This window comes from Lygodium microphyllum, chromosome 8 (genome assembly GCF_053477565.2).
Source record: "Lygodium microphyllum isolate KBCC chromosome 8, Lygodium_microphyllum_v1.1.10, whole genome shotgun sequence".
In the NCBI taxonomy this organism is placed as follows: domain Eukaryota; kingdom Viridiplantae; phylum Streptophyta; class Polypodiopsida; order Schizaeales; family Lygodiaceae; genus Lygodium; species Lygodium microphyllum.
In genome coordinates this window covers 155,107,960-155,132,010 of record NC_141142.1, presented here as the reverse complement: position 1 = coordinate 155,132,010, position 24,051 = coordinate 155,107,960, and the positions used below count along the sequence as shown (strand labels likewise).

The window sequence follows — 24,051 nt, the reverse complement described above, 5'->3', positions numbered from 1 at the left end:
AAACCTCTTGTAGTTATTTTTTATGTATTCAGAAAAGAACCAAAAATTCAAGAGTTTAGATGAAAAAATATCGAGAAAAACCCCAAAACACGTGCAACTAGATATCAAAATTAATACAAGGAGATCTATAGCTCAAATCACAACACAATAAAAAGTAAAAATAGGTAATGTAAATGGAAGAACGGGTGGATGTCATGAGAATCCATTCTGGTGCCAAATCAGTGTGTTCACATGGAAAAATCTAGCGATAATACCCAGAATTGTGTATATAGCTACAAAAATTAGTTGCTTAAGATTCATAACTCAAATTGGGACACAATAAAAAAGAAAAGTGAGCAGTAAAAGGTATGAACACGCACCACCTTAGAACCTAGTTTCAATGTTAAAATGGCATGTTTCTATGGAAAGAGGTCAAAATCATGGGAAAAACATGCAAAAAACTTTTGAAAGTGTGAATTTTTACAACCCTAGCCCTAAATCCAACAATCAATATTACATCAAGCTTTTGCTTCATGAAAGAAATGTTGTCTTCTTTATCTTGAGGAGTCCTCTTTGCAAAACTAAGATCCTAGTATGCCATCCAAATTAGCACCCAATTTACATCTTTCACACACTATTTCAAACTTGGGAACATTTTGAGGTCTATTTGGGCACTAGAAGGTTACATAATTCTTTGTATCTACCAAAACCAATATTTTTCATGAGGATTGCATTTGTATAGTTTTACCTCTCTACATGCCACAATTATGAGAGTTGCAACTTTTGAGCAAATGGTTGACAATGATGATGTATTGGCCTACTAAGGATTTGCTTGAATGAGACCAAGTTTTTACTTTAGTCATATGGTGTATCATGGTTGTAAATGTACTCTCGAGTGTTGTTATATGTATTGAGTTGTGGCTATTGTATAACCTACATGTACATAAATATAAGGATAGTAGAGATACACATGCACATGCTTTGATTGTTTTGTCTAATGAATATACCATTATTCTGTGTATTTTCTCATTAATATTGCTAAGGATGTTGGAAATGCAATCCACACTCTAGAGAAAACCGACTCACTACTAGTACAATGGTAATGTGTTGAGACTATGTTTGAATCTTAGGCCAAGAGAGAAAGATTTCCATGCTTGGATAGAGTAGAGCTAATTTATTAGTCAAATTTTGGGGGCTAGATGGTTAGTCCAATTTGTGGAAACCTTTTGGTTAATTGCACACTATTGTGAACAATATTGAGATGGATGACCTCTTAGTAGAAGGAAAGTTGTAGCACTCCCCACCTAGTTTTTATATGGTATTAGAGCTTAGGTTGGTAAACTTGGGCATGACTAGGACCTTAATGAAGGTGTGGCTTCAAGGGGGTGTTGGAAATGCAATTTACACTTGCTAGAGAAAATTAGCTCACTATCGGTGCAACGTTGATGTGTTGAGACTAGGTTTGAATCCTAAGCCAATAAAGGAAGATTTCCATAATCAGATAGATCAGAGGTCATCCATCACCTTAAGTTTTCAGGGGCTAGATGGCTAGTCCAATTTGTGAAACCTTCCAGTTGAGCACACACTAACACGAATAGTACTAAGAAGGGTGACCTCGCGGGAAGTTTTTGATAAAGAATGCCTAAATACACTTACCACTTTGTATCAACTATACAATGAAGCACGAGTTACTTCAATAGACATTTGGAGTTAACAATTCAACATTGACCCAAAAATCTATTGCTTGGAACACACTAAAAATAGGAGAATAGGTATCATTCCAATATGTCTAAACACTTTACAAACCCTTGAGGTTTACAATGGACCATTGACCCAAATATCACTTGCTTGGAACACATTGAAAATACGAAAGTCTTATAAACTCTTAGTTAGTAGTATATGGTCCCATGGATTCATATAATTGTGTACTATTTTCAAAAGGGTTAAGATATCCTTACTCTCAAATAATACATCCTTTACGAACTCTCTTCTTTGAAGATTTCCTAATTTACCCTATAAGATGTGGAGAAAACACTCCACATCAAACACATTATTGATTTTGATAACGAGTGAGTACATGTAGGTGTTCACACATGAGACATTGAGAATGATGTGGAATGCATACAAACTATATGCCTCCAAAAGTAGATTTTCATATAAGTATATACATTGTGCATTTTGCATTTTAATTGCATGAAACTTACGTTCAAATTGTACAATAATGCATTTAGACTATCCAACCACATTCTTTAGTGCATATGCACTTCTCCATTTTATTCTTACAAAGTCATGATTTATCATGAACAATATTATAAAATATACTAAGTAACACAACGATTTGTTTATTTATGATTTAAAAACATTTGTATTCACTTCCTCCTCAAACCTTCATTATTTTTTATTGCAATCAAGATATGAAGGTGTATTACAATCTTAAATGCATAAGTCAAAGTATTGAGTTATAATTCATGATCATATACCCATAACAACATGTATTATTGTATGATATTTTTGTTGCATATGGTCATTTTATCTTTTTTTAAAATAAAATATATAACTATTTTATGTGTCAAATTTTCCTCATCAATTGTCATGTCATGTACTAGGTCTAAAACATAATCTATCATGATAGTAATGTATGTTTATGCAATTAGGATCACCAAGATTATATTGTCCTACTTCATGAAGTTTTTTTCTTATGCATCTATATATGCCCAACTATCAAGACTTTAACTGTTGCACTTGGTACACTTAGTAATACTCATCTTCTTGATTGTTTGCTCTTGAGCTTCTTGTTCTTTTTGTACATGTTTGTGTACATTTTTGTAGCTTCTAACCCTAGGTCCAACATTTGGTATTCAAGTAGGCTCTTATTGCATAGGAAATGATGATGCCTATAGCTTGTGGGGGTAGGTTCATTTGCTTCATCTGAGGTGTCCTCTTAGTAGAAGTAAGATTTTAATATATCATCCTTTTTAGCACCCAAACTACATTTTCACACTCTATTAAATCTTAGGAGCATGGGCTATTTGGGTACCACATGGTTACATAACCTCTTTGAGTGTAGTTGATGATCATTTTGATCTTGACCAAAACTACTATTTTTTACAAGTATTTCCTAATTTGGGTTATGCTTTCCTACATAATTGCATTAATACAGTTCTACCTCTCCTTATGCATTACAAGGGTCACAACTTTTGACAAAATGGTGGATAATGATAATGTATTGGTTGTTGTGGATAAGCTTGGGCCATCATGATCAGATTTGACTATACAATTCAGTTGGTGGATACTCATATTTTGAATATATTTATTTGAGAGCCCATTAGTCATTACGAAGTTTGCGCATAAATGTTGACAATGTCTTGCCAGCAGTAAGCAAATGGTGTGGCAAAGTCTACTAAGAAATTTGTCAAAAGTATTTTAACCAAACTGGTTGTTGAGTGTTGTTACATGTTGTATAAAGCTCCATTTGTACTCCTTGTAAGCTAGTTTATAGCTTGGAAGTTGTAATGCCCATGGAGTATGTTGTTTACAGTCATGAGATAGATGTTATAGTTTGGTTACCTAAGGATAAATCTTTACAATATCAAATTCAAGCTTCAAAACTGGGTGGACTATCAATCCGAGTTCCAATTGTTTGAGAAATATAATTTAGTTGTAGTACTCAACACTAGGATGGGACACTTCTGTAGCAAAATTAAATCCAAATGAATGGATCCCTTCTAGATAATTTGGACTATGAAGGCTAAAACTTTTTGGCTTGAAGTGCTTACCAAAGAAATTCTTTCAAACTTGATGAATGGATATTGGCTCTAAGACCCTACATTACTGCATGATGGAGAATCTATTTCAAAACTTGTCTAAGCAAAGTAAAGTTGATGATTGGTGCCAATTTTATGGTTCTACAATTAACAATGAGCTCCTTCACAAAATTATAATGCCAATTTGTGATCATGATGAGGCCCAAATGGATTTAGTCTCTCAATCAATGCAAAGAGCAAGCAAAACCATTTCCCTTGTGTATGACATCATGAGCATGCATTGATGGAGTACCATGCTTTCTCATTCTATGTATCCTTTCCATACTTGAGGTATGGTTTTATTTTGTTACCACGCTTAGTTTCTTTCTTGCTTGTGCACTCATATCCTTTTGTGCTTCTTGTGTTGTGGGTCTTCCTCTATGCTATGTGTTTCTCTCTTTTGTTCTATTTCAATAGACATAGCGCTAGTAGATCAAATTAGTATCTTTGAAGTTGTGCCCAATATTACAAAGTGGCCCATAGAACAATGCTCATGCTTGGTGCAAGAGGGACTTGATAGCTTTGTGTTCCTACCCTAGAAGATGATTCTAGTGCATATTAACCATCTTTGGGCAACTTGACCATAAGAACGTGGTGAAGCTAGGTCAAATGACCTTTTGACTCAATGCATAGTTGGCAACTAAGCGTCCACTTACATCATGAGGGTAATGTTGAGGCACCCATTCCTCTCTCGAACAATGTGATAAAGCATTAGTTTGGTGCTCCTACAAGGAGTGAGTGCTAGCTCGAATGGATGTTCTATTCCAAGATGGTGGATATTCTATGTTTCTTTATGGATGGCATATCCAAGTTGCTGGATATTCTATGTTTCTTCATGGATGGCATGTACCAATAGTCAAAATCCTTTGTCATATCTCGCACACTTGGCAATGATGTTGTTGTATTCAAATAAAGAGTGGCGTAATTGGAATGCCTTGTTCCTTGTCTATGTCTAATCTGAGGTGCATCAATTGAGAGACCCAACTAACTACATTTTTGGTGAAAGTGAAGACATAACCTACATTAAACCTCTCCTAAAATATATATTCTCTACAAAAACAACTCCTGCATATCCAAGTATAGATGCATCCTTCCTTCAAAAGCATATGCACATAGCTCTAGTGCGACTCAAGTATCTAATGATACTCTTTATTGCCTCCCAACACTTCTTGCCAATGTTTTCCATTTACTTGCTAATCACTCCCACAACTTCCCATTGTTGTTGCAAGAAATCAAGTTGTTGTTTCAAGAAGTCAAGTTATAGGAATTCAGGTTTTTGCAATCCATCTTATAATTTGACATTACTGGCAAACTTGAATACTCCTAAATTGTTGGAATCTATTGTAAACCTAAAAATTCTAGAAAAGTTGAAAAATAATTTTGTGGATAAAGGACTTGAGCACTTTTGGATAGAAAAAATTGCAATACACTTCTGCCATTATCATCTAGCTCATTCAAAATCACCATTGGCATGCTCAACAACATGAACAATATCAACCATTCTTGCTTATAGCATGAACTACATAAAGATCTACTTTAGGTAGTTGCATAATTCTATTTGCTTCAAATTTATTCCCAAACTGATAAGAGTTCTCAAATACTTCAAAAATATCATGCTAAACTAAAACATCAACCCAATCATTCAATGCATATTGATCCTTAAGAAATACATCTTCACTTGGAATATGAGAATAAGCCAATTGAGAGTGCAAATCAGTAATTTTATTATCCCTTTGCAAAATAACTTCCTCAAGAAGATTAATAACCTCAAAACAATGAGAAACTTACAAATCCTTTATATTCTTGACATGAGAAACCTCTTGTTGAACCAATGATTTCTCTTCATGGAACCAATTTATAACTTCAATTGCTGCAATTTCTGATGCATTTCTTTTCCTTTTCCAACTCAGGAGAATGGTTGCCATTCTCAGTTGAAGATTGATTCATAAAACATGCATCATGCAAATCTTCAAGAAAACAATACAAATGGACTAATTTATGTAGTTCATGACTTTCAACCTGTTGTTGTAAACATAAAGATTGCTGAAAATTGACCATTTATCATTCTAAAACTTGCTCTGAAAGTTGTTCATATGAGCAAACAACCTAAATATTTATAGCTTTGGAAACTTGCTAATCTCTTCAGGGTGAATAGTGAAATGACTTGAAATAATATCATGTATGCTGAAAATATGGGTACCTTGAATCGACACAATTAAAAATGATCTACTTTCCAATATAGGTGGTGGCATTTCAAGTACTTCCAAAGCCTTTTTGTTGAAAATTGACTTATTAGCTACATTATCTTTCTTAGAAGCAATAATAGGAAGAAAATAAGCAACAACAACATCTTCATTGAGAAAGCCATCATCTTGATACCGATCATCCATGATGACAACATAATCTTCTTGAACACACGCATCTTATTGATCACCAAGCCGATCAAAATCCTTAATGGTAGCTTCAGTACTTCTTGCTTTTTGAGTAAAATTGATTGGAGATTGATTATGATAGTTTGAAAGATACTGGAATATGGAAATCAATACAAGGTGTATGATACTCTAGTCTCCCATGGGTAAGCTCCTTTGTTGGGTTTAGGGCACTCATGGATCCTTGGCTGCTTTGGCTATTGTCCTCTCTCACTCCCTGAGCCTTGATCTTTGGCAAAAGCATAGGTAAAGGAGAGCAATCATCATCATCATCATCATCACTTGAACTTGAATCCAAATCTAAACCAAAAAGTCTTCATATTTCTCCTTAAGCTTCTCAACTACTTCAAGAAATCTCTAAACACGCAGCAAACTTGAACAAGACTTAGCTTTCTAGGCTTCATGGTCATCATGCCATTCATAAGCATCATTAAGTACATTCTCAAAAGAACTCAGCTTTTCCCATGCTCTATCCATCCTTGAACTTGAACCCTTCTTTGTTGAAGAAAACTTCTTTCGAATACCATTGAATTGCTTACATAAATCAACCATGCAGAAATATTGTAGGACTCCCCTCTTTCATAAGACTCATAAACATATGGATGGCATTTTGAGGTATGTCCATGCTCAAAGTAGACTTGGCATCTCTTTTGCTTCTTCTTAGATTTATCCATAATGAAACATGCCTACAATCTGAAAATGACCTACTTTTTCAACCTCCAAGTTCTGCAATGATGAAGTAGCAAGTTATTCAAGTTATTTGTACAATTTCTGTAGTTTAGATTGCCTAAATTACTCTTTTGCAATTATTGCATGAAAACTTCTTCATTAGTTAGGTTTCTTGGTTTTATCAAGCTACCACGAATAGTCTTCAACAATTCAAGTCACTTCTATCATTTTTGTAGCTCCTTAACACTTTTGCACTTTAGGTTATACCTGAAACTTCTGTAATTTAAGTTATTCTTGAAATTTCTACTATTCAGGGTATTCCTAAAACTCATGTAGTTCAAGTTACCTTTTCTTCTCACATCTCGACTTTTCCTCCTCATCCAAGTGAATATGAATCAAAAGAATGAGGAATCATAAAGGTTTCAAAGCTTAGGGTTTTGTCAAGAATCTCTTGTCTTCCTGTATCTTCTGCTTTATGCAAGCAACAAAGAGGGTAATGGGATCAAAAGGGAGAGGGATGCACACACATGTTGCTTTGCCATGGGGATCATGGAGATGATGAGGGCAAGGAGCTAGATTATTATTCTTCGATCGATCAACATCTTCTTTCTTATTTATTTATTGCTCCTTGTCTTACATTAAGAATGACTTCTAAGGTAATAAAGGTTGCGACCTTTTGTTGTAGTTACTTGCTACTTGTGTGATGCTACTATAGGGCGAGGAAGAGCCCTCTCATTCACCTCTTCTGTCTTGTTGAACAAGACTACAGTGGGCTGGGTCAAAACTACTTTTCCTAGTCCCATTCTTCTTTTTTACTACTTCTTTATTTAGATTCTCTTCTTCTACTTAAATCTCCTTCTTTGTTGGTGGTAGTCTTTTCTTATTATTATTACTTGTCTTTTCATGCAAAGCCCGGTTTGTTGCTATTAATAAGTTGCTCATCTTGATGGAGGGCCTTAGATGCTTCACCTTGGCTTACTACCTACTAAGGATGTGGACAAATACAAGCTGAATCAAACTGCAATGGCCGTTTTTGGAACACAAATATTCTCAGTTCATGCTTCACATGCACCTTCTTGCCAAATCAATACTTTTTCTTATTCTCACACAAACTCTATAGGATACTACTTAGTTGCTTTCTCAATCGTGCTGTTGTTTGAGTTGCTTCTAGGCAAGCTACGCTTCTGTGCCTGTCTCCTTATTCTTCTTTACCTTATCTTCTTCTTATATTTACCTCATATAACCTAGAAGGTAGTAGGGCTATGGGTGGAACTGGTAGCATCAGAAGCCATGAGTTAGGGCTACAAGATGAGTGTACTACTTCAAGTGTGTCGGGATAAATCTTAGTTGCCAACAACTCCTTACAAACTTCAACACATTTTAGGGAATAGTAGGTTCCCATTCATATGTCCCTTGACAAGGAACAAATATGACATGCCCAATTTCTTGCACAACGATTTGCTTAATCCTCTTCTCTTCTTGTACTAGCTTGCATGGATGATGCTAGAAAATGGATTGTTAGGATCAAATTGACACTATGGGGTGAGCCTTTTGAATTTTGGATTGAATATGTATTTATGAAAAGACCTACAAAACAAGGAGAGATAAGTGATAGTCACCCATATTGAGTTCTATGCTTCAAGTTATTAGTTAGGTTGGGATATGGAAATAGCCTCATTGAGGATATTGACTCTATTATATACATAGTCTATCTTGTGGCCTATTCTACTTAGTAGTAAATGCCACCAAAGCTTCCTTGATCTATTCTTTCTATTGTGGCCATAATGTTGCAATGTGGTTGCTTAAGGTGCTACTAGATATATTGTTGACTACTTTTCTTCCCCTCTAATAGCCCCATCCTCCAATAGCAATGCCCTCTTCTTCTCGTTGAACTCAAATTCAAAATGGGCTACTTTTATTTCTCACTTCTCCTCTTTCCAAGGTGAACATGTTGTTATACTAATTAGGGATGCTGGAAACAATGATATTTTGAAATGGAGATCCATGGTGTGATGCCTCTCCTTTCTCCATCTTCTTTTGCTATCAAACCATTATGCTCCTCCTAGTTCCTCCTAATCCACTTCTTCCATTTCTCCCCCTTTTGTCTTAATCATTTTCTTCCCCTCTCATTGCTTGATGCCTTGTCCATAGACTTGCTTTGGTGGTGCCTGAAATCAAAACCTTTTCATCCTTTCTCCTCACTGAAGAAATATGCTCCCAAATAACCTTTCTAGTCACATCAAGACTAGAAATACCCTTCTTTCTTCATGAATCATGTCTTCTCAGACTCAACACTTCAAGAGCCTCAACCAATGCAAGAGGCCCCTTGCCTATTTGATACCACCCTATTGGTTCTTAGTAGATTGCACTCCTCTTTGTTGTTATTGTATCTCTTCTACCAATAACATTCCACTATCAAGCACAACCCTACAAGTATGGGATTGCAACTTCATCTTAAACTCTTCCATTTCAAGTCGCATAATGAATAACCATTACAGTCATGCGCTTTTGCATGCTACTCTTGCAAATTTCTTCCTTCCAAGCTTGATGCCTAAATCATGAGTATGTTGTAGCATGAATCAAGTAGGATCACCAAGTGCATTGGCATGTTCTACCATAGCAAACATAAGAATAACAACCAATACGAAAATCTACCTAAATACTCATAATTCAACCATAGATTTCCTGCATAAGAAAATGATAAAAAATAGTAGATAATCATTAGGAAAATACTGTAGAAATTCAAGTCGTAGTGTACACAATAGAAGGAATCCACTTGCAAAGATACATCAATGCGACTGCAACCTTTTGCTCAACTAGGGATCGGCGACCCCAAACTTGGAGCAAGGGCACTAAAATGTCTCCTTGAGGAAGGAATGGGTCTAGTAGTAGAGGTAGATGGGAGAACAATTTGGGCGGCAATATGAAAAAAGATTTAAATCGATGATTTTCACTTAGTACACTAATTGGTATAGTTCACCACCGGGGCAATGTGTAACCGCCCTTTCACACTGTTTTTTATGTATGTCCACCGTTCCACGTATGTGAATGGATCATAGCCAAAACTTGGCTGTTGTCACTTGTGTCTTTATATAACGATTTACGAGCCTTAAGGTTCAAAAGTCTGTCGGTTATTCGACATTGCGAAGCCACTGCTAGGTAGTGATGAGTCCCAGGTAGCCAGATGTGTTGCTGCTGCTGCAAGCCTCTTGCCCTTTCGCTGTGCTCTAAGCCGCTTATTCATCAGGCCTCTGTGAACCTCTGCGGTCCGCGGATATCAAAACCTCTATCTTGTCTGTGACAATGACAGCCATGTGTGCGAAAGACAGGCATGGTACAGACATTCTGTGGGAAAGAGAATCAGCCATTTCTTCTTTTCTTTTCGTGTTCCTTTCCTTCGTCATTGTCAAGCCCTTGATCTTTCCGTCCATGTGTGCAGGTGGTGACAAGAGATGCCGTTTTCCTGGACCAGGACGCTAGCCTGTGCGCTTTGCCGACGACGTCAAGAAAGAGCTCCGGAAGGAACATATGATGCAGTCCTGTGTTCCCGAGTCGCACGTCGCAAGAAACGCGTTTATCATGGGACCTGCGGGACTCTTATTGGTTGATCATAGCTAGAGGAAACTTCTGCCCTCCTTCCACAGCATAAAGGCCCCGGAGGAAGCGGAAAAAATAACGATTTGTCCTTGAAGTAACGCATAAAAATAAGCAGAGTTAGGTAAGAATTTGGTAATGCCGCGTTTACTTTCCTTTGAGTTAACCTGTACATAAATAGACAAAAACCAGGAAGGTTCTTCTTTTTTGCACCTGACGGTAACGCGCTCATAGAGCACCTACTTCATCTGCTTTTAAAAGTTTTCGCTGCAGATCTGCGCCCTCTTATGAATGCTTGAAGCGTCCTTGGCATTTCAGAAGCAGCCTCCCAGATGATGAACATGAACCCCTCCTTCCACTCCACCAAGAACTCTTTCAACTCTTTCCGTGCAGGTTAGAATCTCGATTTCGAAAATTTCAGCCTGAATCTCAAACTTTCAATCGATAGGGCAGTTGAAAACTTTTAATCGGTAGGGTCTTCAAAAATATTTAGTGGTTACTGGAATGTGAAGGCAATCGGCGTAAACGAAGCTAGATGCTCCTAAGTTTGACACTGAACCTCATCGAGGAACTCATTTGCAAACATTTAGTGGGTATAGTCTTCAAAAAAAAAAAGTTTGGTAGGAAGTTCTTTGCAAACCTTTAATGATATAGTCTTCAAAAATGTTCAGCGATTACGAAATATGAAGGCAGTTGCTGTGAGAAAAGCTATATGTGCCCTTGTGGTTGTCGATATGTGAGAGAGAGAGAGAGTCGCGCAACCTCCACGAAGAAAAATCGATTCATGCAAAAACCAATGATCACTACATTGTGCTTATCATGCATTTGCCCGATGTGGCGATGCTCTATTTGATCCGAAGGTGCTTTGCTTACTTCGAAAGATTGAATTCGGAATGGCCACGTGGTTGAATCCGATGTTTACTTCTTGGTGCTGCCACAAACTCTTTGCAAATAGACAGGCCACGAAGGGTCTCGCCTTACTTGCTAGGCCCATTAGCCACTCCTATTCTTCTTTCGCCTTGTGCTTGCTAGCTTCCTTGAAGTCTTACTTGCTTGGTTGTCTATTGCTAGTAGCCACCCATTATGCCTCCAGGGTTGTGGCAGTCCTTAGAGCACAGCCTTGTGTTACACCTAGGAGCAAATGCAAAGAATCATCACAAACTAGGAGACACTCAACCACACACCTTGGATAGTCTAAATATTGGAGTTCTTTTTGTTGTGCACCATTTATGTATCCATGAAGTAACATTCCTAAAGCTTATTAGCTTATGTTAAATTGTGGCCCTTGTCGATCAGAGCTCATACTAGAATTAGGACCATGATATTTGCACTCGTGTTCATTTTTCATTGACAAGTGGTGCTTGCGAAGAGTCATGAACCCTTCTTGCATTGAATGTTCCACCTTTGCTTCCTATTCTGCTAAAGGAAAGCTTCCCACCCCACCTTCATTGTAGCTTCCACCTTGTACATTAGATATGCCACGGTTATGCCAAAGCCATAGCAGTGAAATGCAATCATGCTAGAACTTCAGGGGGCAGATGGATTTTAGGAGAGAGAGTTGAGCTTGCATGATACAAGTGATCAAGAGAAGCAAAAAGCCAATGAGCCTATTCAACAATTGTCCTTCCCAGTTTCACTTTGATTCAAGACTCTTGTCAAGGAGATTTTACTCATTTCCCAAGCTCCATTGAGATGGTCTTAAAAAGTTAATGAGTTTACAATATCAACAAGGCTTCCAATAGCGAGTTGGTTCCCTTAGGCTAAACTATACCTTTGCATAGGATTATGAAAGACAAGGGGTCTAGTTGTATAAAGGAGGCTCGGATGGAGCACAAGTGTGCTCTACGCTAGAGGGTTGGTTGAGTGTAATTAGAGCTAGAAGTTTGTTTTGCATCTTTCTTGAAGTAAGATGATTGGTGTCGGTTTGCCATGGGATCTTGGATAAGCACAAAACGCTTGTTGGGAATTGATCTATGAGAAGCTTGAGTTTGACTACGCACAAATATTTGCACCGATAGATTAGATGACTACCATTAATATCGTCATAGCTTGGCTGTCCATCACAAAATGGTCCTTTACCAAATTGATGTGAAGTCATGAATCATGTTCTTTAGAAGGGTCTATGTGGAACAATCACCGTGTTCCAATTCCCTACTACTTATTTCTTTTCAAACATTAGAAAGGGAAATTTGCAATGGGATATTGGTGCTAAGATTCAAGAATAATAGATATTGGTCTTCTATGAAGATCCTAAGTTAGAAGGTGATTGCAATGTAGAATTTTGGAACACTCAAATGCTACCCAAGGCACCTGTCACATGGCAATAAGTTACTATGTTGCTTGATGGTCTTCATGTGTTGCCTAGTGGAGATCACTCATCCCCAATCTTAGGCTTGCTTGAAGTGAGAAACTTGATACTCCATTATGTTCATGCTCTTGCTCAGTGGCATCAAGGTGAAGGTCTTATGACAGAGAAGCTACCTCAATATTTTTTTATAGCCTGAGCGATGCAAAAGCAACAAATGAAGCTATTTGTAATGTTATCACCAAAGTTAACTCCAAGGAAGAGGGGGCCCTTTTGCAATCATGAAATATGAAGTTGTATGATTGTAAGAGGAATAAAAATAGGGAGATTTGTACTGGGTACCAAGGTATGTAGGTTGATAAAACAAGTGGCTTACTAATATGGTACCACGAGAGAGAGAGAGAGAGAGAGAGAGAGAGAGAGAGAGAGAGAGAGAGAGAGAGAGAGAGAGAGAGAGAGAGAGAGAGAGAGCACGTGATGGCTTAGAGCCATTGTGTATCTTGTAATCATGTAAACTTTTACCTTTTTTTGTAATTAATACAATTACCTTTTACGGACGGAGAGAGAGAGAGAGAGAGAGAGAGAGAGAGAGAGAGAGAGAGAGAGAGAGAGAGAGAGAGAGAGAGAGAGAATTTTGATGTCTAGTTGAGTAATAATAGGCAAAATACGATTAGTATGGAGCTTGAGAGATTGGACCAATGGCCATTGTGGTTGAAATTTCATAGCCAGAGCCTAAGACAAAAGAGTAACAATTGTGGCAGATGGAATTCTACTTTGAGAGAGAAAAAAATATGTATTTATATCTCCAAAAAGCCAAAATGGCCTATGAGACAAAATAATGAGTTCCTTTGACCATGTGATCTCAACTTGACAACAACAATGAAAATGAAAAGCAACTAACTATGATGATTGTAAGTATAGGCTACCACCATATACAAAATGATCTCTTGATGATCCTTTAGTTGATCTACAAGATCCCACCTTGATCAAATATGACTCTCTGGAAGAATGTATCCTCCTAAAGGCAAAAATACTATCATGGGGTGGTTTTAAGTCATGGAGTCCCCTAAGGGGAGGTACTTGACTTTGATAGCAAGCAATGATGGCTTGAATCTATTTAAGATAAGGATGTTGAGTATGGTGATGGGATGGTGGGCCCCCTATTGTATAGAGTGTGGTTGCTTAGTCTACCATGACCCCTCAGACTTTTGGATGGTCTGTTGGCACCACTATAATGGCAGCAATGAGCATGTAATGAGCTAGCTCTAGAGCTAATGCTAAAGTAATTTGTAAGAACATGCTAGCTCACTCACTTTGTTCTATCTTTGTTCCACTTCTCAAAGCTTCTCTCTATATCCGGAGCTCCAAAAAGAACAGCCTAAGGCTTCTTTGATCCTTGTACTCCATCAACCCTACGAGAGGTCCAAATCCCTCTCGGAAAAGACAATGAAATCTCCCTTCGATCTAATAAATTATAGCACATTTGCAAATAAAGTGCTCCTTAGACTCAACTTCATAGTGGCATAATTGGTAGATATGTGCATTTTTAGACGTGTGTATACCTTTGTGTCTCAATCCCAAGCTAGTGTAATGATATCCATATCTATCCAATAGCACTATGTATCCCATGGGAGAGATGGATGTCCATGTATGCTAGCTTAACAATTAATCTCTCTATCGACGGTGCTGATATTGTGCCATCTTTGTACCAAGGGGCTCTAGGGGGTGCACCCATGTACAATATGTATCAATCTTCACAATATCTGACCTGATAATTCAGTTTTGCTCTGTATAAGTGAGATCTAAGTAGGGGCTATCCAAAGTATACGGTATTGGTGTAGGAGTGCATCCATCTCTAATCCGTGTGTTCTGAACTATGATTGCATCTCTGCATACCAACAATGTGTATCCCCACTCTCCACTAACTGTTTGGAGGAAGTCAATGCCAATCATATATGTCTATAATATTCTATATCTAGGAAGCTCAGATAGTCTTAGTAAGCAATTTACTGATTGAAATAATGGCTCTGTGACCATAGGTGGTGCTCCAATCTTTGCTCTAATAAGCTCATCGACTGTGGGACTTGATATATAGATCAATGGACTCACTTGTAACTTTGCCCCTTATTTAATGTAGATTGGTACGCACACGTGTGCTCACATGGATGATTGTTATTCAACAGTTGACCACCAATCGGAGTGTAGGAGTGCTGAATAGTGAATGGCATACCACCGATCGGAGGGTGGAAACTGTGCACAGTCTGTTGTAAACAGCAGGTTGAAACAGTGTCTGAGAGTGTCAGGGCCTGCAATGTTGAAAACGCAGTCTGGCTGACCTTGGAGATGATGGACAGCAGGCTGAACATCAGTCTGGGATAGTCTGGAGCAGTCGCCAGCAGCTGAGAGCTGTCGCCTACAACAACGGACATGCTGAAGATAATGTGGCTGCAATCGATGATGGCTGGACAGCAGAGGGAGGTGGGCTGCAGGCTGGAAATTGGGCGCCAACAGCAGCAGAGGGTGTGTGGGCTGGTGTAACCTGCAAACAAGGATGATAGTTGAATGGGGGCACACTGTCTATTTATAGATGTGGAAGGGTGTCCCAAAAATTAGGGTTTCCACTAAACTCTCTCGAATTGCTTCCCATTTTAGGGTTTCCATTGAACTCTCTTGAACCGCTCCTCGTTTTAGGGTTTTACTCTAAAAGAGCTTTTTTAGTGTGTTTTGGGGGTTGTTTAAGTGGCTAATCAGCAAGTAATGCATATTTTACCTCAACAGTGCCTTCATGAAGCAAGCAAAAGTAAGGTAGCAACAAAAGAACTCATACTCACAAAAGATTAATACTTTTTCTCTAGCATCTATTACTATTATTATTAGAAGCTTTGGGGGGAGAGGGGCACGTGTCCACACTCCAGACCTCCTTGTGAATGCGTTTCTGATAGTCACGTGTCAGTTCTAGGCTTGCTAGCTGCAAACACCCATCAGTGTCTATCTCGTAGGCACAACCTTTGTTATAGAGCGAAATGCAAAAGTGAGAGAGAGAGTGTAGAAAGAAAGAAGATGGTGTTTTCCCTCCCGCATTTGCCCTGTAGGCATAACGAAATGACTGAGAGAGTCTTCAAAGAAAGAAGGGCAATATAAAAAAAATGGTAGGGGAGATGGAGAGATCCACACCTTTCTTGGCTTTCTAGCAAACTTTAGGTGTTGTATCTGTTTATTAGTGAAACGATTGGTATGTGACCCATTGGGTTGCTAAGGTGATGTGTGACCCATTGGGTCATGTGTATGTATGCAAGCAAATAAATAAATGTATGCATTATAAGCATATTATTATTTAAATATCATATGTGTATAATGATGTTGCAACATGTAAATATATGCATATATTTATTATCGTATTTATATATAATATTAGTATACATAATACATATATGTTTGTGTATCTTAACGTAAATATATGTATATTTATTCACACACACACACACACACACATGCATGAAAGATTAATTATTAATACACATAATACACACGCATACACATACACACATGTATGTTTATATGTTTACGTAAATATATGTATATATTTATTATCATATTTGGTTGTAGAGCCACCATGAACACTTGCTATAGATGCTGTACTGAGAGATTATCTTGAAGAAAAGCTACATATCATTTTCCATGTCCCAAGCAAACATGGCCTTCATATTTTTGGAGGAAAGAGCAAAGAGTAGGCTTGATGTCATGCTCCACACACTTACACAAGTTTGACATCCAAAGCACTAAGAAACCCTTGCTTATCTGTTGAGAAGACACCAAAATTAGAAACTTTGATGCTATTGCAAGTGAAGATAAGCGTTTGGGAGGAGCAACTACATAAATGTTACACAAAGCATGTCTTCATCGTCTTCTTTCTTTTTCTTCTAGAAGGTGAAGAAGAAGAAGAAGAAAGAAGGAAGAGGGAGAGGTCGAATGCCTTTTTTCTAGGTTCACCCCCTCTCTCTCTTTCTCTCTCTCGTCCAGTCGCTGATTTGGACAGCAGGGAGTAGGATGGGGAGAGGAGCATCAACTCTGTGTGTGCGCGTGTGTGTCTTGGTGGATGAGTCCCATGATTTGCAGGGAGGAGCATTAGCAAGGATTGACTCTCTCTCTCTCTCTCTCTCTCTACATGAAAATCTAAGCTGGGAATTGGTTGACAATTGGCAAGGCAGCGCTAACAATCAGCGAGAGTGGTGGAGACCAATGGTGGCTAGTAGCAGGCTACTATGTCATATAATGAGGGGGGAGGAGGGTCTCTCTCTCTCTCTCTCTCTGTGTGTGCCTAATGCCTACAAGGCAAATGATGAGAAGGCAAGGCGAAATAGAGTATATTAGTATTTAGGCTAATTGCAATATTGATAATTGGGTTGGGAGAAAGGAGTTAGTAGGGTTAGTCAATTAAGGTTAATATAGAAAGAGAATTATTAAGGTTCATGTAAGGTTAGTTAATAAAGGAGATATGTTAGTGGGATATATGGGAGTAATTAACATGGTGGGTCCCTTGACAGTATTGAAGTAGGAGTAATGAAAAGGATATGCATACTTGGATCCATATTGAGGAGTGTGGAAATATTAGTCAAGGTAAGTAGAGAGAGAGAGAGAGAGAGAGAGAGAGAGAGAGAGAGAGAGAGATGTGTACAAAGAATTAGCCTAGGTATAATATACCTATATTTTATTTAGATTCAAGCTAAAAAAATGTTAGAAGAATTTCTAATGTTGATATTTTTAATGTTACTTTAGAGGGACACAAAATCAACATACAAATGAACAAAATAAATTGTTTGGCATGTTAGTTTGATGTCACAAATGAACTTTTAACATGTTAGTTTGATGTAGCCTTTGACATGTGTTGGCCCCTCATATATTGCATGACTAGCTATTTATTTGGGTGAATGGTCTCTCTCAATGCATTCTAATATCACCTATGCTAGGATTGGTCATTTACACCGTAGGTATGTTCTTTCGTAGGTATGTTCTTTCGACGTGCCGTTGGTGCTGGTGTAAGTTCCTCACTAGGACATATTTTCTGACCTCTCAGTATCTCTCTTAGAAAGAAAAGCTCTTCTTTGTCCATATTATTATAGTTTATGATCATCGCAATTGTTTTGGTCAAGTTTTTGCCTACTCTACATCAGATGGCCCTATCTTTGCAACAAGTAGTTTCAGCATCATCCGTCCGTTTTTCTCCCTTCCCGACACCCGAGCCTTATGGGCCTCCTAGCTTCTTCCAAGGCATCGCTTATCACTTTACTTTTGGATAGGTGCAACTTCCCTCTTCTTTGCAACCTCAATCCATTTTGTCATCTTTCCTGTCTATCTGGGCTTGGGCACCTTTTCTACATGTGTTTCAACTCTTTGCTTTCATCAGCAAGGGCGGGTGCTACAGTCCTTTCTTGTGCCTCTAGATGTTCCTTGCTAGCTGCTGGGTCTCTTGGAGCTCACAAATTGTGGTAGCCTTGTTTGGCATGCGTTTTTCCATGATTTAATGTCATCAAAGTGCATTGTCCAGTTTTTTGCACGCAGAGGTTTTCATTATATTAAGCTTTTTGCACCATAAGGCATGCACTCCTCCCTGAGGCAGCACGCAAGTCATTTAGCATATTACTGATATTTTTTGCATCATGTGTGTGTTGGTTTTTAAGGATCCATGGTGTCATATATGTGTCCCTCTCTGTCTTACTTTTTGTGCCGTTTATTTTGGCACTAATTATAAACTGCATTATCTTGTAAGCATCAAAGTGGTTCTCAACTTCCCCATTCTCAGTGAGCTGGGGTACCATATAACCTCTGTGATACGGGTGACATTTGGGAAGTGTCCTGATGTTCAATGTTTTCGGATGTCTTGCTTGCCATTTTCTGATTGCAATGTGCATTCACGATTTCATTCTCTCTTGTATTCCCTGCTTGCGCTCAAGAATATTCTGCCTGCATTTAAAATTGCATTTGTTGCTTATAAACTGGCTTCATCGCGCCTGCATTTATTGCAGTGACAGATTTGTAAACAGTGTCACCATCCGTTGTCACGACAGCACTGTTGCAGCCGAAAGTGGCAATAGCAGCCACTCTGTTAGTAGGGAGCACTCACACTAGGGTATCCAGCATCATGACAGCATGTCAGCAATCGAGCATGCATCTAGCATGAGATTCATCTACCTTAGGGAGGCCTCGAGTTGCAAGTTCCACGGCTGGCACAGTGTTCATATAGGGTCCTTCATTATAGGCACAACAGTCAGTGTGTTGTTTTTGGTCCAGTCTCTTTCTGAGAAAAATCTTCGTGTGTGCAAAGACTGGGTTTATTTAGTATTTGGGACTTGAAAAAAGCTACGTCGGATTGTCCTGTTTCCCGAATGTTTTCCCACCGGCAGTGAATCTTGCATTAGCCTCGTAGGCTGGCTTTCGACATTAGTAAGTCGATTATTAAGGGTGTGAGCTTGCACTCTGACCAATAAGTAGTACATTGGCTCTTTGCTTGTGTGCCACTTTTGGAAGCTATCAGGACGATGTTGTATGGTTTATGTAAAGTTATGTGTCATGTCATTCAATTTCTCGTGTTAGTCTTGTCCAAGTAACCTTGTTGAACTGCTTTATTCGAAGTTACGTGCAAATGTGTGTTTGAAACGATGCATACTTGTTTATATGTTTCTTATGAGGGATTACAAACTGCTGTATTTGAAGTGACGCATATTTATCTGTTGGACTAGTATTCCTTTAATTTAGATACATTTTTTTCATCTGTGCAGTTGAGTGTCTATATGTTATGTTTTACTCACGCAGCGTTGGAGTGTTTGCTTGGATTGTAATGCTCATTGTTATTATTTATTGTAATGTGAAGATTCCACCAGAAGCTCCCTCCCAGATGATCAGTATGAAAGCGCATCGGAAAGCAAGGATGATGTGTTTGATATCCCACACAAGAATCCACCCCCAACAAGCCTGCAGAGGTGGAAGAGAGCCACTTTAGTGCTGAATGCAGCACGGAGGTTCAGGTACACAGCAGATGTGGAACGATTGAAGCGGCTTCAGCGGCTTCAGCGGCTCAGAACAGGCACACATGCTGTTCGAGCCATCAAGCGCTTCCAAAGTGTCCTCAAAAGCGGCCCGAAAGATTATACGATAACTCCTGAGAGTCTGGCGGCTTTAACCCAGGAGAAGAATCTGGATGAACTCCAAAATCTAGGTGGCGTCAAAGGCCTGGCTGAACATCTGAACACAAGCTTAGAGAGGGGTATTGATGACCAACCAGCAGAAATTGAGAAACGGCGGGAAGTTTTCGGCTCCAATACGTACCCTCGGCAATCTCCTAGAAGCTTTTTCAGCTTCTTTTTGGATGCTTGCAAAGATCCTACACTTGTAATATTGATGTTTTGTGCACTGCTTTCCCTGGTTTTCGGCATTAAAAGCCATGGCTTCCAGGAGGGTTGGTACGATGGTGCTAGTATAGCGTTTGCTGTTATCTTGGTGGTCCTTGTTACATCAATCAGTGATTACAGGCAAGCACTGCAGTTCCGTACCCTGAATGATGAGAAACGAAATATTCCAGTTCATGTAATCAGGGGAGGTAGAAGGGTGCAAAATTCGATCTTTGATATTGTGGTAGGTGATGTAGTCGTTCTGGGCATTGGAGATCAAGTGCCAGCCGATGGTGTGTTTATAGATGGACATGCGTTATGTTTAGACGAGTCAAGTATGACAGGTGAAGCTGATCCGGTTTACATCACGCACAGGACACCCTTTCTTCTATCTGGTTGCAAGGTGGCTGATGGATATGGTAGAATGTTAGTCACAAGTGTGGGAATGAAAACTGAATGGGGTTTGCTTATGGCAGAGCTCGGTGAAGACACAGGGGAGGAAACTCCCCTACAAGTCCGTCTAAATGGGGTTGCTACATTTGTTGGTCAGATTGGGCTTGGTGTAGCAGCTGTTGTTTTTGTTGTCTTGCTTGTCTTCTATTTTGTGGGGCGCAGGGAAGGGTCAAACCAGTCAGGGAAATTCAGAAGAGGGCATACTTCAGTAGGCACTGCAGTGAATAGTGTAGTGGATATTTTTGCCATTGCTGTTACCATTGTGGTTGTAGCTGTGCCCGAGGGGCTCCCTTTAGCAGTCACATTGTCCTTGGCATATGCCATGAAGAAGATGATGGTTGATAGGGCTCTGGTGAGGCGATTATCTGCCTGTGAAACCATGGGCAGCGCAACTTGTATCTGCACAGACAAAACTGGCACACTGACACTAAATCAAATGACTGTTGTGAAGGCTTGGGCTGCTGGTGATTTCAAGGACCCTATTGAAGGCTTCCAGGGTCTACATAAGGAACTCCACAATTTGATAAAAGAGGGTGTCGGGCTAAACACCACTGCCAGCGTCTTTGTTCCTGAAGGAGGAGGTGAGCCAGAGATAACGGGCTCCCCAACGGAAAAGGCTGTCCTATCCTGGGGGCTAAAGATTGGTGTGGACTATGAAGCTGTCAGATCCCAGCCTGGCGTCATACAAGTTGAGGCATTCAACTCAGTTAAGAAGCAGGCCGGAGTAGCTGTAAGAACTGCTGGAAACGAGAAGGTACATGTGCATTGGAAAGGAGCTGCGGAGATAGTCTTAGGAGAGTGTGACTATGCCTGGGGAGCTAATAATGTAATTCACCTTAATGAAGATGCCACCGCAAATAAGAGTTTGCTGAATGTGATAGAAAGCATGGCTGCTGAGAGCTTGCGTTGCATAGCATTTGCCTACCGGGAATTGGATGCTTCAGAGGTGCCAAGTGGCGAGCAGCTAGAAGCCTGGAAGATTCCTGAAGGTAATTTAACTTTGCTTGCAATCGTAGGAATCAAGGATCCCTGCCGGCCTGGTGTCTTTGAAGCAGTGCAACGGTGTCAGCAAGCTGGGGTGACAGTTCGCATGGTAACAGGCGACAACATTGTTACAGCCAAGGCTATTGCTATGGAGTGTGGTATCCTTAAGAATGACGATGGCATTGCTATTGAGGGAGTTGAGTTTCGTAACTACAGCGACCAAGAAAGACGAGATCATCTGCCAAGAATAGCTGTCATGGCACGTTCAGCTCCATCTGATAAGCTGTTAATGGTACGCACTCTGAGAGAAATGGGCGAGGTTGTGGCTGTGACAGGTGATGGAACCAATGATGCCCCGGCACTTCGTGAAGCTGATATAGGTCTTGCTATGGGAATCGAAGGCACAGAAGTTGCAAAGGAGAGTTCTGACATCATTATTCTTGATGATAATTTTGCATCTGTGGTGAAAGTGGTGTGCTGGGGTCGCTCTATATATGTCAACATTCAAAAGTTTATTCAGTTTCAACTGACTGTGAATGTGGCAGCTCTGACCATCAACTTTATAGCTGCTGTGACCAATGGAGATGTGCCCTTGACTGCTGTTCAGTTATTGTGGGTGAACCTTATCATGGATACCCTTGCAGCACTGGCTTTGGCCACCGAGCCCCCCACCGATGACCTTCTGGAGAGGCCACCTGTTGGTCGGAAAGAACCTTTGATCTCAAATGTTATGGGGAGGAACCTCCTATTGCAGGCTTGTTATCAAATAGTGATATTGCTGACACTTCAGTTCAGAGGCAAGCAACTGCTGAAATTAGAAGGTCCACATGCAACTGCTGTCAAAAATACGATGATCTTCAATTCGTTTGTGCTGTGTCAGTTGTTCAACGAAGTAAATGCCAGAAAGCCTGAAGAGAAGAACATATTCAAGGGGCTATTTAAAAATCATCTCTTTTTGGCAATCCTTTCTGGCACAAGTATCCTTCATTTTATAATTGTTGAGTTTTTGAATAGATTCGCATCAACTGTTAAGATCAGCTGGCAGCAGTGGCTGATCTGCATTATGATTGGTTTCCTGAGCTGGCCAATTGCTTTGGTTGGGAAATTTATTCCTCTCCCGAAAAAGCCCTTGTTCAACACTAAATTCAGGCCTTGCTGCAAAGGGCCCGGGTAGTCATTGTAGACAAGCTATCTCAGACGGCCAATGTTTATGTGAGCTAAAGAATCATATGTATATTTTGGGAACTCCAATTCAAAAGACAAGATTCTATAACTATGTATGTGTGCTACTCTGCAACCATGTGTATTTGTGGGAACGTACATTTCTTCTGATGGATTTTAATCAACAGCTATGGTGGGGCAGCTCCAAGGATGTCTCTAGATGGTCAGCATACAGTTTTGGAGTACTGCAGTTGGGAATTTTGTCCTGTAAATATTTAGCAATTGACAGAACTTGGCTATATCATGCTTATCTTTTGTTAATTTGGCCAGTTTTTGTTTGCTCTTCTGGGCGTACTGATTTGCTGCTTGTGATGTTGGCGGCTATTTGTTGCAGCATCTTAGTGTACCTTAGCATGGAAATCTTATACCCACACCCTACCTATTCTGCGGGTAAACAGATTGACCTTGCAAGACTGCCACTTAAAGTGAATCTTACCATGGATTGGGGCAAGGACATTGGTAAAGCTTGATATTGCCATAATAACGTGATAGATGTTAGTCTTGTTACTGGCCTTTGTATGCAAGAGCTTCGGATTCCTGCCGTAAGAGAAAGGTTTGCTTTGATCTAGGCACTGTGCTCTTCTTGCCCGGTGAAGTAATTGGCACAACTTACGAGTGAATTTGGTTTAGTAGACGAATTTTGTGCGGAGGGACCTTAGTTGATGTGTATATGATCCTTCAATCCTCTGATGTTTGTTGGAGATTCAAATGGTTCTTCAGTGAAGTATGAGACTTCACAAATGTTTGATGAACTTTTTGGTCTTGCGAGGCCCATAATGCCTTATTCTTACAAGTGGGTATTTCGGTTTGGTTTGATTGAAAGCATAGCTGTTTGTAAAGAGAAGTGAAGGAAGGCCAAAATGGCCTCAATTTACTGGAAAAGTTTGAAAATGCGCCTTATTTTCTAAAGTCTCTATAAAATTATGGTTTGAAATTTCCTCGGTTCACTTGTTTATCAACCCCAGAGATCTGCCATTGAATGCCTTGACGAAAACCACTGCAAGGGTAACGTCATTTGTCTGTATGAATCATCAACGATGAATAAAGCCCCAAAAAATCCACATTCCATATCCCGAAATGCCAGTATCTGCATCATACTTGCATGATATGATTGGAATTTTGTGAAAACGAGGGATATAGGACTGAGACTGCTATTATCGGTAGACCACTTGAAAGGAAGAGGACACAACGTAAGCAAACGGTAAGCCTTAACCAACATGACAGCTGCC

At 39.5% G+C, this 24,051-nt stretch overlaps 1 protein-coding gene across 3 annotated transcripts; it reads left to right on the top strand.

The window, feature by feature from the left end:
* The first annotated feature begins 9,987 nt into the window (after positions 1 to 9,987).
* On the top strand, positions 9,988 to 23,694 carry ACA8 (autoinhibited Ca2+ -ATPase). 3 transcript variants are annotated; one of them, XM_087683732.1, is made up of 4 exons: positions 9,988 to 10,209; positions 10,320 to 10,598; positions 10,748 to 10,867; positions 19,648 to 23,694. In XM_087683732.1, the coding sequence occupies exons 3-4, from the start codon at positions 10,807 to 10,809 to the stop codon at positions 22,773 to 22,775; spliced, it is 3,189 nt and encodes a 1,062-aa protein (XP_087539858.1). In that variant the 5' UTR covers positions 9,988 to 10,209; positions 10,320 to 10,598; positions 10,748 to 10,806; the 3' UTR covers positions 22,776 to 23,694. The 3 variants fall into 3 exon arrangements, with proteins under 3 accessions (XP_087539858.1, XP_087539856.1, XP_087539857.1); XM_087683730.1 differs by having other exon boundaries at positions 9,988 to 10,214; XM_087683731.1 differs by having other exon boundaries at positions 9,988 to 10,214; positions 10,736 to 10,867.
* Positions 23,695 to 24,051: the final 357 nt, after the last annotated feature.